General features: G+C 37.1%; 2 protein-coding genes across 2 annotated transcripts; both read right to left on the bottom strand.

Annotated features, from left to right (window-relative positions):
- Positions 1-2: 2 nt before the first annotated feature.
- LOC110708972 (DEMETER-like protein 2) lies at positions 3-693 on the bottom strand. The gene is made up of 3 exons (XM_021887202.1): positions 540-693; positions 360-444; positions 3-246 (listed from the first exon to the last, which is right to left on the bottom strand). The coding sequence occupies exons 1-3, from the start codon at positions 596-598 to the stop codon at positions 148-150; spliced, it is 243 nt and encodes an 80-aa protein (XP_021742894.1). The 5' UTR covers positions 599-693; the 3' UTR covers positions 3-147.
- On the bottom strand, positions 688-2,306 carry LOC110708812 (protein ROS1-like). Its single transcript, XM_021887039.1, has 4 exons — positions 2,282-2,306; positions 1,519-2,046; positions 1,248-1,338; positions 688-1,167 (listed from the first exon to the last, which is right to left on the bottom strand). The coding sequence occupies exons 1-4, from the start codon at positions 2,304-2,306 to the stop codon at positions 756-758; spliced, it is 1,056 nt and encodes a 351-aa protein (XP_021742731.1). The 3' UTR covers positions 688-755.
- Between the last annotated feature and the right edge of the window lie 13,652 nt (positions 2,307-15,958).

Raw genomic sequence — 15,958 nt, 5'->3', positions numbered from 1 at the left:
AGGTCTTTGGGTCAAGTTTGCATAACCGTGGAAAAAGATAATGATTAATCAATTCATGCAGCTTTGAATCCCTACAAGTAGAACATTTACAGTTTGTTATCAGAGAAATCAGTGGTGTTTCAACAAAGAAATAAGAGCAGAGCACGCTTACTCTTCCAAAACAGACATCTGAAGCAAATCACAAGTATTTGGTGGGGCTGGAACCCACCCCAGACGCACTGTCACACGAGCAACATTTACATCAACCTTGATAAAAAAAAGTAAAAAAATGTCATCAAATTCATAATCAATGTTCATAAAATGATCCTGTCCAAAATTATCTTCATTATAAGAATCAATAAATTTGTATAAATCATTACAGGAAATGCAGGTTGTTTGAGTGTTAAAAGTTGGACACAATGTGCACTCTTCAGCCCCAATCCGTATATGCTTAGAAGAAACTCCCTATAAATAAGAAATTTGTGAGCAAGCAGTACTAAAACAACAGCATAAGAAAGTTTCAGAGAGGTTATGCACCAATAAGTGGCAGTTATGCTTACTTTGCTTGATGAGGGGGGACATTCCGTACCCATTCAAGATCCAAATTTCCATGATCCATCAATAGTCGGTCCAGAAACTCCTACATTGTTACAATTATTATTCCATTAACCTTTTTTTTTTAATAGTTATTCCATTAACTTGCACTAATAACAGAAGTAGACATTTATATAGTTACTTTTCTGATAAATAAAAACTCAGGTATTTTAAGAACTAAATTAACATACCTTGATGCGCTTAGCTAGTTTCTTGTTCATGCCTCTCAATTCAATAGCATTGGATATATCCACCATATCTGCTCGCCTGACAGCATGCCAGTCAACATAGTCTAATGCATCAATGCTTCTTTCTATCTCCGTGTTGCTAGAATATTGTGTCTTCAAGGTGTCCCAATCAGGCTTAATTTTTTCCATAATTGCAGCCTTTCCTTTTCTCAAGGTCTCCTTTTTCTTCTCATCTAATGGTTTCTGGCTTTCAGGCCCCAACTTTAAATGTCCCCCCTTCAAATCCTGCTTTTGGCAAGAAAAGCCACCTATTGATCTCTTTTCTCTCAGCATTCTATGGTGCCGGCTATAAGTATCACAATCACGATACTGGGGAAAGCTCACACCAAGTGACATAAAAGCCGAACTGCATTGAGAATTTAAAAGGTTAGTGCTGCCACCCATCTTCACATTGGTTTCTGAAAGTACAGTTAAATATAAGCATACCTCGAATAGTTGTCACTGACCCTCTGACTCAAAAATGCACCAATAACCGAGTCCAAAACTGATCCTTTCCATGGAAAGTATACTCTTTTCCCTGTGTTAAAAGTAAGTAAGAAACGCTGACATTGCATTACAAGAAGTATTTGGTGGTAAGCAGAACAGCTAATTAATGCTTACTACACTATCGTATATCAGCATCTTGTTATAAAAAGCTTTACTGATGAAAGAATAACATCAAGCAGTAAAATTAAAATTCTAAAATGTAATCACTCACCCTGAATGGTGCCAACTTTACTTGCGAATGAATGCACCTTTTCATGGAAAAGCTGCAATTCATCATCCACTAAAACACTCTCATCTTTTTCCATCAATATCTCGCAACTTTCAGCAATAGCTTTCTTCAGTAACTCTTTCCATGCTCTGTTTGTCTCCTTGAAGTTTTTCTGATATGGCCTTTTCTTACCATCAATAGAGACCCTTCGGCCATGCCCTTTCAGTTGAGCACTTTTACTACTCGCTCCTTGAACTTCAACCAATTTAAATGCATTCGACACTTGTTGATTGATTGAGCGGGTGAAATAGACTGATTTCTCAGCTAATTCTGAAATTTTTCGTAACTTATCTTCCTCGAGATTAATCACAGCTTTTGATATTGATCGGCTTTGTTTGTTGGTCAGGGAGCCTCCTCTACGTGAAACACGCTTTTTCATCGAAGGCAATGGCGTCTGTGGCCCAACCACTGCAGACTTACTAATGCATTCTTCATCCTTTGACTCATCTTGCTCCTCATTGTTTAAAGTTCCTGTAAAACACTTTTTCAATCAATCCCATTTTATACATATACATCATGCATTCTTTCAGTTGAAAAATACTACTAAGGTATATAAGGTTACTGAATAACTACATTCTATACTATAATCTACAACATCACAAATACATTATATTATGTTTTGGAAAATACGTCATTCCTTTATGAGTCGCCAAAGAAAGAGGTAGCAGCTCGATATTAAGCAATACACTTACTTGACTACAATTACCAGTAGCTAGAAGCCTAGAAGACATCATATACTAGTGTTTAAATGATCAAGCAATTATTTCAGAAGAAGAGATGGGAGAATAAAAGGTTTGTTCCTGATTTGTTGTGGATTCTGATTATTGTTTTACAAAAATATAATCCCGGTCTGTTGTAATTTGTAAACCTTAATCCATCATGAAAACCAGAACACGTCAAATTCTGCCAAAGCTCTTGCTTGAAAGTATTACCTAATTACTGCCGGAAAATGAAATGAAAAGCCAAAACCACAATAGTATATTCATCAAACCATGCTTTATGTAATGTTAGTCCTTGTGTTTATATCCAGCTTTTTAGTCCCTCTTATATTTAATTCACACATGCTTGAAGCAAGCTACTGAGTGTAAAATGTACGCGTATACAAAGTACTATATGCTAAATTGCTAATGCCATGTTATATTGAACTATAAGATCAGTAGCATACTTCCATGTCATCTTTTTACCAAAAAAGAAGGTTTCAATATAGGTCACTCCATTAGTCCATTATAAGTTTTATTAAAATAAACACCCAAAGGAAAGTTTACATACTAGGAACTGGTAAATTTTTCAGGCACTTGTGTGCACTTGAACCATCGCCAGCCACAGTCATTTGTGGCACCAATACTACTACATCAGCTCGACTTTTTTTGCTGATCAAGGGTGTGTCATCATCAAAAATGAGGCGTCTTTTGCAACGAAGAAGCAAAGAACGGGGCCTTCGTGGCACTGGCACATCCCAAAGACTTGCTGAAGTTGAGGACATGATTGCAGTTTTCTTTAGAAGACCTGTAAATTCCTGTAAACAAAACACCAGCTATAAGGACAGTATCATTGAGCTATATTTCCATGCACTAGTAACAAATATAATCGTCCCACTAATCGAACACAGCATAAAATTGTCCCACTAATCAGAAAACTAAAAAAATAAACAGAATTTTGATTTAAAGATAACTCAATTTTCCCCACTAATAATATGAACACAGCTTCAAATTGTTCTTCATTCTTTACACTACTACACTAGTCCATTATATTTTGCTTTGCTATCCATATTATTTAATCATTGCCTAAAATCAATAATCTAATTCATTACTGCTCGATATTCAAGAGTATTTGTTATGTCACAATGCCATTTATGAGCATCTAAGTATTAACTTTAATTTTATACTCCCTCCGATCCATCTACAAGTCTACAACGAAGGATGTTTACATAATATGATCTAGTCTGATCTAATCCATTATGATCTGATTAAATTTTCAAAATTAACCTAACTTTGACCTTATTTGTATTTTGTAACACTAATCCTTAAAATAAAAACATACAGAGTATCAAAGGAGATATCATTAGATTCATATTAATATGTAATTTCACATACGAAATTTTATCATATTATTTACAACGATTTAACATAAAATGTGAGTAGAAAGTGTCTTATAGTTGCAATTCTTGCAAATAATATGAATTGGAGATAGTAATTTATAATGGAATAAAAGATATTTGACAAGGGAAATCTAAATGCAAATAAAAAGACAAGATCTGATCTGATTATAGACTAATTGTCACATTAACTTTGAATTAGTTATAACTATCTATCTGGAAAATTTAACATGAATATTAATCACAAGTTTAAGTCATCTTTTTTATAAATAACCCAATTTAAAGTTTGATTAAAACGGAATTTTCTTCAAAATTTTAAAATCACCATTTCAAAATAGTGTGAGAAAAGAATATTAGTAAAACTAATTTTAAAAGGTCACCTAAAACTTAAGATAATTGAACACAATATAAAAATATCAGTAAAATAAAGAAAATAAACAACCTCAAAATATAAAAATAAATAACAACACTGTACTTCAAGAACACATTTTTTATAACTCTACTTAGTCTCGATGCCAACTTGCTTAGTTAAAATACAATATTAAAACTGGTATTCTTTTGATCAAATTTCGTCTATTATCATTTTCATTATGACTCTCCCTATACCAAAAATTCAATTAAAAAAAAAAACAAATAGTGTGCTAAAATCATTTTCCAAAAAACTTGAGGAACAATGTGTAGAATTTAAATTACTTAAATCCATTGAAGTACAATAAACAAATAAAAACCTTTTTTCGCAACAATTGAGCACAAATTTCGATCAACACTAAGTATGTGCAAGAGTATCATCATAATCATCATTTTTTCAAAATGAAAAAATAAATATATCATCATAATTATCACGTTATCATACATGCAGTTTGATAATTAAGCAAATAATTTCCCTTAAATTTACCAACAATAGTTTGTAGAAATTTACTTGTTTGAAAGAAAGGCACTGCAATTTTCTTCCCTATATTATGCGTCTCTTTTACTCGTTGGTTTTCTCTCTCTAACAGTAGTGAAGTGACAAGGTAGGAGATGGTCTGTCATGTAGCCTTTCCTTTCATTTTATACAAACGAGAAACTCAGTTTAGTTGACTACCTCTAACTTTAGAGTTTAGACCATTAAGGATCTGTTCTCGTACATTTATTTTCAATTCAATTCAATTCAGCTCCTAATTTCATTCAGTTTAGTTCAGTTCAGCTGAGTTCAGTTTATGAGAATAGGCCCTAACTAAGTAACAAGTATATTACTCATGCAATTGTATGGTTTTTTAGAAAAAGCTTTTGTTTATCTTTATGATAAATTAAAAAATGTTTATCTAGTGACAAATCTATAAATATATCAACATAAAATTTAAGTCGGTATGAATTTTTTGTAAATAAATTAACATAATTGAGCCAACATTTAATAAAAAGTTGCTGATTTTTTTACAAAAATATCATTAGATAAATGCTTTCATAAATTTGTATTTACTAGATTTTTCATGAAGTACAATGTCATGATGATGACCATATAGTCCATGATGCGGTATGTTTGTAATACAACTCTACAAAAGACTAGTGTCTCATGGTACGGAGTACATATACATTATGAAGAACGCTTTTTAATGTGTAGTAAATTACTACCTCCGTTATATATTAGTTGCAACTTTGGGTATTATTTGTGAGAGATAAAATATTCCAAAGTTGCAACTAATATGTAACGGAGGTAGTATTTATTATATGAAGCACTCCGTATATTATAGATTAAAGATCTACAAAAGTACAGAGTAAATATACATTCTTACAAACTTAATAATCAATCGTTCTATCTGTTTCGTAATAATCGCAATACTTTGATTTTTACACTATACATTTAAAAAAAAGGATTTTTTGTGAAAAACTACCTTTTACATACAACTTTTTGTGAAAAACTACCTTTTAAAAAAATTGTTGTAAATGACTACCTCTTTAAAAAAAAATTTGTAAGGGACTACCACTTGCAGGAATCTGGCCGTTGATTCACTTTTCCGGCGTTGACCACCCACGTGCCAGTCACATGGCCTTTAATTTTTTTTCTTTTTTTTTTCTATGTATGCACCGCCAGCATTGCCGACTTGTCGTCATCTTCTCCACCGCCCCACCACTCCACCACCACACCACCTCAACCCACCACAAAACTCCCTTACAGCCACCGCCACGCATCCCAAAACCAACCCAACCCCACTTGAAACCGCCTCCACCCCGTTGAGTCCAACACAAACCCTCAATCGCCCCGCAATTTTGTGACCCTCAAACAGCAACATCAATAACTTTCTCAATTGAGGAAAGGAAGAGAAGGGTTCTGGTTTTCAATTCGAGGGGGTTTTGTTGAAGTTCGATCTTTGAATCAAATTGCGTACCCAACTTCTTCCCCAAGTTGGACCCCCGTCGTTTCTTGGGCGACGCAGCGTGCGATGGAGACGATGGCGTCACGGCGAGGTTGTTTGACGCAAATGGTGCCAAATTCTGCAAAACCATGTCGGAAGAGGATTCGGGAAAGTTGGGTACTTTTGTCGGAACTAGTTTCTCCGATTATGACAGTGACGAGTTTGTTCTTGACTATTTCAACGATTTTGTCTTTGAATTGAAGAATTGGGAGCTTGTCCAATAGATTGGAGTTGCAGTAATGGCGGAAATGGTGGTTGCGTCGCCGTTAGATGGAGTATTTGGGCGGGACTAAGGTGGAGGTGACGGCGAGGGGGTAAGAGTGGTCGAAAACTAGAAAAGGGAGGAGGAGGAGAGGGTGGGGGTGGTTGAAAATGGGAAAAAGGCCGCCACATGGTCTAGTCAACGCCGGAAAAGTGAGTCAACGGCTAGATTCCGGCAAGTGGTAGTCCCTTACAACATTTTTTAAAAAAGAGGTAGTCATTTACAACATTTTTTTTTAAAAGGTAGTTTTTCACAAAAAAAAAAAAAAAAAAAAAAAAAAAAAAAAAACAAACAAACAAAAACAATATAATTCCATGTAAAATATTTTAGATTAGGTTTTTAAGTATATTTTCATTATATTAACCTTCTATTGTTTTTAATAATATATAATTACAAATATTAATGGTCAAAGTTGTGCATTGACATGTGTAATAATCAAAGTGCATGTTACGAATAGTATAAAACGGATTGATGTGTACTAACATATACATGCATTCCTCTTACTTTTTCTTTGGAACTGATATTTTAGTCTTGCAAAATTTATTTATTCAACTCATTTATATGAACTTCGACTCTTAGGGCCTGTTCTCATAAGTTGAAATTCAGTTCAGTTCAGCTCCTAATTTCCTTCTCTTATAAAATATTCAGTTCAGTTCAATTCGGATCAGTTCAGCTCAGTTCAGTTCAATTCAGCTGAGTTTAGTCAATGAGAATAGGCCATTAATATTGTTTGGATAAAAAGAAATTAGAGAGTAAGGGAGGAAAGGGAGAAGAAAGGGAACATATCCCTTTGTTTGGATAAAGAGATGTGATCCATTTTTCCTCCGTCTTCAACTAATATGGAGGGAAGTGAAGCTCCATATCTCCTCCCTCCCTTTCCTTCCCCTCTTCCACTTTTTTCCATCCGCTTCATTTTCTCTTTCAAGTTGCTACTCAAACATAATATTAAAGGAAAAAAGGGTACTCCCTCTGTAACACCCCAGATATACTAATAACTAATAATAAACGAGAATTAAAAATAAAATAAACAATATTTAAATAAAATTGCGGAAACATACACCTAAATCGGAGGTATTACTGCCACACTCGACAACCTGTCAAGTGATAAGTGATATGTCCAATTTATATAGTGTTTTACCCCCGTCCCATGGTCATAATTAGTGGTGTTTTTGGCTCTTTAGAGCCACTTTTATTACTAATTTGTGTTTTCTAGTTTTTTGTAGTTTTGCTTGAGTTTTGTAGGAAATTGTACACTTGGAGCATTTTCCGGGTTTTTCACGAAGCAACTATGAGCATTAAGAGGACACGACCATCCTTGAAGCCCAGGACCGGTGAGAGCCTGTGATTAAGGGCTTGGTATGTGATACCGAGGCAATTGGATCAAGTAATCAAGACCCGAAGAGGAAATCCGGATTGGGCCGAGGAATCGAGCCCAATCGAAATCCAAGCCTCGAAGAAGAAGCCAGGCCCGATCGGGCAAGTATACGCCCGATCGGGCGGGCGCGCACAAAGCAACATGAAGATGAAAGGCGCGCCCGATCGGGTGAGCGTAGGCTCGATCGGGCGCAGCACACCAGCAAGGGCGTAGAAAAAAGGCGGGCCCGATCGGGCGCGTGTTTTTTTAGGGACCTGATTAGTTTTCGTTTAAGGATTTGTTTTAGGGATGTTTAAGTACGATCTTTGTACGTAATTTTTGATGACCTTCTCTTTTAGATTTTATCTCTCTACTTAGGATATTTTCTCTCTCTTAAACTCTCTCAACATTGTTCTTAATTATTCATTAATCCAGATTTCTTTTAGTAACAATTTCTTCTCTTTTAATTTCAGTTATTTTTTTAATTCATTCATTATGTCTTGCTTTATTGATTTGGTTAGTTTAGATTTAATTATGCTTGAGTAGTTTTATTTCTAGGGTTTATGGGGATCTAATAAATAATATGAAGGGGTAAATTTGTGATTGTTGATTATCAATACTTGGTTAATTTCCTATTGATTGATTTAATGCTATGCAATTAGGTTTGGCCAAATTTAATTGTATGAGTTTAGCAATATTAATTCGAGATTCGACATATGAGAATTGATGTTTAGGCTTAGTTTCAATAGGCGGACTAATTTCTAAATGGTTAAGTCGAAATTCGACAGATGAGATTTAATACCGGTAAATTAACTCTGTGATTATAATACGTAGCGAAAGCCCTTTATAATATGATTAATCGATGCTTGATGATTGCTTATTATGATTTGCCCTGGAATATTTTTTATTAGTGAACCTATGCCCTAGGCCTTTTAATATTTAATTTCTCTCTACTTTATTTTCCCTGATCATATTCTTTGTAGTATAGTCTTTAATTACAACAACATTGGTTACCTTGATAATTTAGGTTATAATAATTAATTAGGAGTAGAAAGACTTGTTTCCCTGTGGATTCGACCCTACTTCCCTATCTGCATTAGTTAGAGGACTTAGGTAATATTTTTTATTAAGGGATACGACTTTTCCCTGTCAAATTTTGGCGTCGTTGCCGGGGAAACGATTTTATTTTTATTTTCTGATTATTTTTTATAGTCTAGATTATCCCCTCTTGTCTTAGAGAACGTTAGTTCTTTGAGGCAATTCTCATATTTGTCTTTTAGTTCCTTTTTTATGCCCAGGTGTTCCAGATTAGGTTACATTCCATTCGATCCTGAGATCGAGCGGTCGTTTCATAGGCAAAGGAAAATTAATAGACAAATTCTGGCGGGTTCTGAGGAGGACAACAATCGAAGAGACCCTCCCTCTGATTCTAGTGACGCAGAAATTCCTTCAGATTCAGAATCAGATATGACGGCCCAAAAGAAACTCAGTGACTACTCGCAGCCGAAGCTCACAGATTTCCCGCACCTTACTCCCACTCCGGCTCTAGATGGAGTTCAATTTGAGATCAAGCCCCAATTTATCAATATGATAGAGAGGAAGCAATTCAGTGGAGCTAAGGGTGAAGATCCTAATCTTCACATCGCAGATTTCTGCCAGTATTGTAACACCATTAGACAAGCCGGGGTCACGCAGGACCAAATCAGGGAGATTCTTTTTCCTTTTTCACTATGTGGCAAAGCTAAATTATGGTTTAATGGTTTGAATAGAACTGCACTTGGTATTACTGACTGGGAAACTCTTGCTTTGAATTTCTATAATAAATATTATCCTGCAGAGAGAACAGCGGTACTAAGGAGTGCTATTCAGAACTTCGCTCAAGAGACCGATGAAACGCTATATGAGGCTTGGGAGAGGTTCAAGGATCTAAAGAGAGAATGCCCCCACCACAATCTAGCATAATGGCAATTGATCCAAGCTTTCTACAATGGACTTGGAAATTCTTCTAGATCAGTTCTAGATTCTGCAGCCAGTGGGAGATTCATAAATTTAAATGTAGACGATGCAGGACAGGTTATCGAAGACATGGCAATACACAATTCACAATACGGAAATCCGAGAGGGTTTGCAAATAAAGGAAAACATAATGTCAATTCCGTATCCTTTTTGCAAGCTCAATTAACGTCTATTTGTCAAAAATTAGATAATATTACTACTACTCCTAACTCTGTAGCTAATGTTTCTGCTGTTTCTAACAATGAAGCTTTTGGTGAAAATTGTGGAATTGTAGGGCATTGGGAGCAAGATTTTAGGAGTTCCATGGAACAAGTTAATGCCTTTCAAACCTATAGGCAGAATAATCCATATTCCAACTCCTATAATCCTGGTTACCAGAACCATCCATATCTTTCGTATCGGAGTACCAATGTACAAAACCCTCCACCTCCACAACAACCACAACAACAACCCCCACCACAGCAAAAATATTACCATCCAAATTCTAACCAGAAAATCCAAGCATCACCCTCATCATCTTCTGACCCTGCCATGACAGAAATTAGAGCAATGCTTACTAATATGCAAAAGCATATGGAGAGTAGGGATGCGCAAATTGATTCTATTTTAGCCCACAATAAAATCATGGATAATCAAATTGCACAACTTTCATCTACCCTACAATCCCGTCAGCAGGGAGCTCTACCATCACAACCTATCCATCCTACAAATCATGCCAATGAAATCACTCTAAGGAGTGGTTCACATTATGATGGACCTCCTATGCCGAAAGAAGATGGACCAGTTCCTGATCTAGATTCCTCTATACCAAACGCTAATCCTGCTAACCCTGCAGGGATACAAACAGATACTAACCCTTCTAATGTTTCTGTGCAGGGTAAATCTCATGATAAGGGAGGAGATGTGCAGAGCCCGATTATCAAAATACCGTTCCCTAATAGACAATTGAAGAGTAAGTTTGATAAACAATTTGGTAAGTTCTTAGAGGTTGTGAAAAACCTGCAGGTAACAGTTCCTTTCACTGATTTAATCACTCAGGTTCTTGCATATGCTAAATTTATGAAAGACATTCTGACTAGGAAAAGGGCCTTTAATGAAGTAGAAAATGTAGCTTTCACATAGGAGTGTAGAGCCTTATTGCAAAATAAATCCCCTCCTAAATTAAAGGATCCCGGTGGTTTTTCTATCCCTTGTCATATAGGGAATGTTTTTATTGATAAAGCTTTTTGTGATTTGGGTGCTAGTGTCAGTGTTATGCCATCGTCTGTCTGTGCTAAACTTAATATGGGAGAATTAAAAGTTACTAATATAACTTTGCAAATGGCAGATCGTTCTGTAAAATACCCCCTAGGTATTTTAGAGGATGTCCCTGTCAGAGTTGGTAAATTTTTTATTCCTGTTGATTTCGTTGTTTTAGACATGGCAGAGGATACACAAATACCCATTATATTAGGTAGGCCTTTTCTCCATACTGAAGGAGCCATTATTGATGTGAAAAATGGTAAACTAACCCTTTTTGTTAGTGATGATAATGTTACTTTTAATCTAGGGAAAGTTTTTAAAGGGTCTATGGTAGAGGAAAATTGTTGTTATATTGATATAATTGATATAATGGACGATATTTGTGATGATAGCTTGCCACAGGTTCTTGCAAGGGATCCCCTGGAGGAAATTCTTTGTGGGAATTTATCTACAGACAATGCAAGCGTTTGGGGTAATGAGGTACAGGATATTGAAAGAGCTCTTTCTTTAAAAGAGTTAGACCCCAAGGAAACAATGAAGGTAGTACATTTAGTTCAGGAATCGAAACCTGCAGAGGTTAAGAAACCTGAACTAAAACCTCTCCCTTCTCAATTGAAATATATTTTTCTGGATGAACAGGAACTATACCCCGTGATCATCAGTACTGCACTTAATAAACTACAAACTTCCCAACTTCTAGGGGTTCTTCAAACTCATAAGAAAGTATTGGGTACAGTATTGATGATCTCAAGGGTATTAGCCCTGACTTTTGTATGCACATGATACATCTAGAGGATAACTATAAGCCCTGCATTCAACCCCAAAGAAGATTGAATCCTAACATGCAGGAAGTAGTCAAGAAGGAGGTTATGAAATTACTTGATGCAGGTATTATCCTATTTCTGACTCCAAGTGGGTAAGTCCTGTGCAGGTAGTGCCAAAAAAAGGTGGGATGACTGTGATCACTAATTAAAAAAATGAATTAATTCCCACTAGAACTGTAACAGGGTGGCGTATGTGTATTAATTATCGTAGACTGAATATTGCCACTAAAAAGGACCACTTCCCCCTCCCCTTTATAGATCAAATGCTTGAGAGGTTAGCTAACCATAAGTTCTTTTGCTATTTGGATGGGTATTCGGGATTTTTCCAAATTCCGATTCACCCTGAAGATCAGGAAAAGACAACCTTTACATGCCCTTATGGCACTTTTGCATATCGTAGAATGCCCTTCGGTTTATGTAATGCTCCTGCTACCTTCCAACGTTGTATGATGAGCATCTTTTCTGATTTCATAAAGTCTATTATGGAAGTCTTTATGGATGATTTTAGCGTGTATGGGTCTTCATTTGATTCATGTCTAATTAATCTCGCTAAAATTTTAAAACGATGTAGAGAATGCAACTTAGTTCTAAACTGGGAGAAGTGTCACTTTATGGTGACAGAGGGAGTAGTTCTAGGTCACATTGTATTTGATAAGGGCATACAAGTAGACAAAGCTAAGATTTCAGTGATTGAGCAATTATCTCCCCCAGTTAATGTTAAGTTAGTTAGAAGTGTCTTGGGTCATGCGGGGTTTTATCGTCGTTTTATCAAAGATTTTTCTAAAATTGCTAAACCACTAACTCAGCTTTTGCTCAAGGATGCTCCTTTTATTTTTACTTAAGAGTGTCTTGAGGCTTTTAACAGGATTAAGCAGGCTTTGATATCGGCACCCATCATATGTGCTCCCGATTGGAATCTTCCTTTCGAGATCATGTGTGATGCAAGTGACTTTGCACTAGGATCCGTGCTCGGACAAAGAAAGGACAAGGTTTTGCATGCTATTTATTATGCAAGAAAAACTTTAGATGAAGCCCAAGTTAACTATGCCACTACGGAGAAGGAGTTCCTTGTTGTTATATATGCTTTAAAAAATTTAGATCATATCTTGTTGGTTCTAAAGTCATTGTTTTTACTGATCATGCAGCGTTGAAGTACTTGATAGCTAAGGAGGAATCAATTCCAAGGCTACTCCGATGGGTTCTTTTGCCCCAAGATTTTAACATCGAAATAAAAGATAAAAAGGGAGTAGAGAACGTAGTGGCAGACCACTTGTCACGTATCAGGTATGATGAGGGTAAGGATTCTCTTCCTATAGATGATTCTTTCCCTGATGACAATCTATACGCAGTTTTAGAGCAACACCCATGGTATGCCGACTTTGCTAATTATTTAGTGGGTGGTACTCTACCTCCTGACTTGTCCTACCAACAAAAAAAGAAATTCAATTCCTTTCTGATGTTAAACATTATTTTTGGGATGATCCTTTTTTGTTTCGTGAGTGTGCAGATGGATTATTTCGCAGGTGTGTTCCCGAATGGGAAGTCCACGGTGTGCTTACTAGTTTCCACACCTCACCATATGGAGGACATCATGGCCCCACTAAAACGGTGGCCAAGATTAATGAGTCGGGTTTTTATTAGCCTACAATGTTTAAGGATGCTAACACTTTTGTGCAGGCTTGTGACTCTTGCCAGAGGACTGGTAATATCTCGCGGCGGCATGAGATGCCTCAAACTGGAATTTTAGAAGTTGAAATTTTTTATGTTTGGGGTGTTGATTACATGGGACCGTTCCCTTCTTCAAAAGTGAACCGCTATATACTTGTCGCCGTCAACTATGTATCCAAGTGGGTTGAGGCCATCGCTACTCCTACTAATGATGGCATGATGCCAAGGTGGTTCATAGACTTTTCAAGAAGACCATATTTCCAAGATTTGGCGTTCCTAGAGCGATAATCAGTGACGGAGGATCTCACTTTCATGAGCGGAAGTTAGATACCCTCCTCAAAAAGTATGGTGTCTACCATAGGACAGGTTTAGCCTACCACCCCCAAACTAGTGGCCAAGTTGAAGTTTCTAATCGCGAGATCAAGGCCATTCTAGAGAAGGTGGTAGCAAAGTTAAGGAAAGATTGGAGTGATAAGTTGGATGACACCCTTTGGGTGTACAGAACTGCATTCAAGACCCCTATAGGTACTACTCCATATAGACTCGTGTACGGTAAAGCATGTCATCTCCCGGTCGAATTAGAATACAAGGCATATTAGGCTATTAAGGAGCTTAATTTGGATGCCAAATTAGCGGGAGAAAAGAGTAACTTAACCAACTCGATGAGTTTAGGTTGACGGCCTATGATAGTGCTTGTGTCTACAAGGAGAAGACAAAGAGATGGCACGACAAGATGATCCTTCCGAGAGAATTCAAAGAGGGTGATAAAGTGTTGTTGTTCAACTCTCGACTTAAAATATTCCCAGGAAAGTTGAGGTCAAGGTGGTCGGTCTTTTTATTGTAAAAAGGGCCAATAAATTCGGTTCTGTGGAAGTTTTCGATGAACATGGTAACGAGTTCAAGGTTAATGGCCAAAGACTCGAGCTATATCATGAGGGGGCTACGATTGGTGCAGTTGAATTACTTCACCTAAGCGGTTCCGATTCACTTTGAGCTTCAATGTGGTAAGAGGGTCGTGCGGGACCTAGATAAACCAGCGCTTTGCGGGAGGCAACCCGTACTTCTTGCTTTCTAGACTAGTTTTTAGTTATTTTTATTTTTATTTTGTATGTTTTTGTTAGAGAGGTGAGGAGAGTGAAATTTTACCTTTTATGAGTGTTTTGTACAGGTTTTAGAACATCAAGTACGGAGTTTTCAAGAGAAAAAAAGCGAAGAAAATAGAAGCTCTAGATTGGATACGGGCCCGATCGGGCGCGCAAGTAAGGGTCAGAATCGAGCATAATTTCGCCCGATCGGGCGGGAAATATGGATTTTATCGGAGCTTATAATCGCCCGATCAGGCGAAGCACGCCCGATCGGGCGCGCAAGTAAGGAAGAAAAACAAGGGTAAGGGCGGGAAATATGGATTTTATCGGAGCTTATAATCGCCCGATCAGGCGAAGCACGCCCGATCGGGCGCGCAAGTAAGGAAGAAAAACAAGGGTAATTTCGCCCGATCGGGCGGAATTTTGGAGAAATCGAGTGCCGCAAAAGAAATATCGGGCAAAGCTCGCCCGATCGGGAGAGTATTTTTGGCGATTTCGAGCTTCGAGTTCGCGCCCGATCGGGAGGAGGTCGCCCGATCGAGTGTGCACTTAACATTTCACAGGAAACTAATTTCGCCCGATTGGGCGAGGCTTGCCCGATCGGGCGCGCCTATATTCCGGAGGATTAATTCCTCCTTCTCCCCCTTTCTTTTCTTTTTCTTTCTTACTTTTTCTTCTTTATTCACCCTCTCTCTCTCTCTCTAAAACCTCCATTTTCAAACCTTCAACCTCACTTTCTTTCCAAGATCTTCTGAAATTCATCCATCAAAACCTTAAAATTTTTACATATTCTTAATCCTCACACCTTCCTCTACATTTTCCACCCACTTTCTCCCACTTTCTCTCATAATTTCTTAAAACCCTTATAGAGAGAAAGCTTCAATACCCAAATTTCTCACTAGAAATGGCTTCCAAACGATCTAGACAACAAAGGGGCGAAAGTTCGAGGCAACAACAACCAATGGTTGACCCGGAGCTTCAAATACCGGGATGGGAGGAGGTTGTTATCACCTCAACGGAACAACGGGCAAGGATGCTCAACCTCATCGAGAGGCAGGTAATCTCCACTCGTTTTGTTCATCATCTTACATTATCTAGATTAGGTCTTGATAAACATGTAGAGAAATTATTTAAGGGTATAGGCATGAGTGGTTTCTTCCAAATGCATCATAATACTTATGATTACTTGACATTAGAATTTATTTCTAGTTTTAATGTTATTAAAATGAATGCTTTGATCACTCATGTACAATTCCGATTGCTAAACAATGATGTGCGATTAACTCTAAAAGAATTTGGTAAAGTGTTTGAGTTAAAATCGGACAAACCTATCGAACCCTCCCAAGACCACATTTTCATGGTCTACAAGAGACTCACCAGGGAGGGTTTGATTAACCTCCAACACGCCAAAGGGACGTGGATTCAACATCCCGTCCCAAAGTTT

The sequence above is a fragment of the Chenopodium quinoa genome, unplaced genomic scaffold (assembly GCF_001683475.1).
Source record: "Chenopodium quinoa cultivar QQ74 unplaced genomic scaffold, ASM168347v1, whole genome shotgun sequence".
NCBI classification, from domain to species: Eukaryota; Viridiplantae; Streptophyta; class Magnoliopsida; order Caryophyllales; family Amaranthaceae; genus Chenopodium; species Chenopodium quinoa.
The sequence above is the reverse complement of the archived record's forward strand: the minus strand, read 5'-3'. Positions and strand labels throughout refer to the sequence as shown.

Coding starts and splice junctions, on each gene's coding strand:
- LOC110708972 (XM_021887202.1), bottom strand. CDS start 598: ATGGATCATGGAAATTTGGATCTTGAATGGGTACGGAATGTCCCCCCT. Junction 445..539: donor GTCCCCCCTCATCAAGCAAA/GTAAGCATAACT, acceptor TCTTATTTATAG/GGAGTTTCTTCTAAGCATAT. Junction 247..359: donor TCAAACAACCTGCATTTCCT/GTAATGATTTAT, acceptor TTTTTTATCAAG/GTTGATGTAAATGTTGCTCG.
- LOC110708812 (XM_021887039.1), bottom strand. CDS start 2,306: ATGTCTTCTAGGCTTCTAGCTACTG. Junction 1,339..1,518: donor TAAAGTTGGCACCATTCAGG/GTGAGTGATTAC, acceptor CTTTTAACACAG/GGAAAAGAGTATACTTTCCA. Junction 1,168..1,247: donor GTCAGTGACAACTATTCGAG/GTATGCTTATAT, acceptor TTCTCAATGCAG/TTCGGCTTTTATGTCACTTG.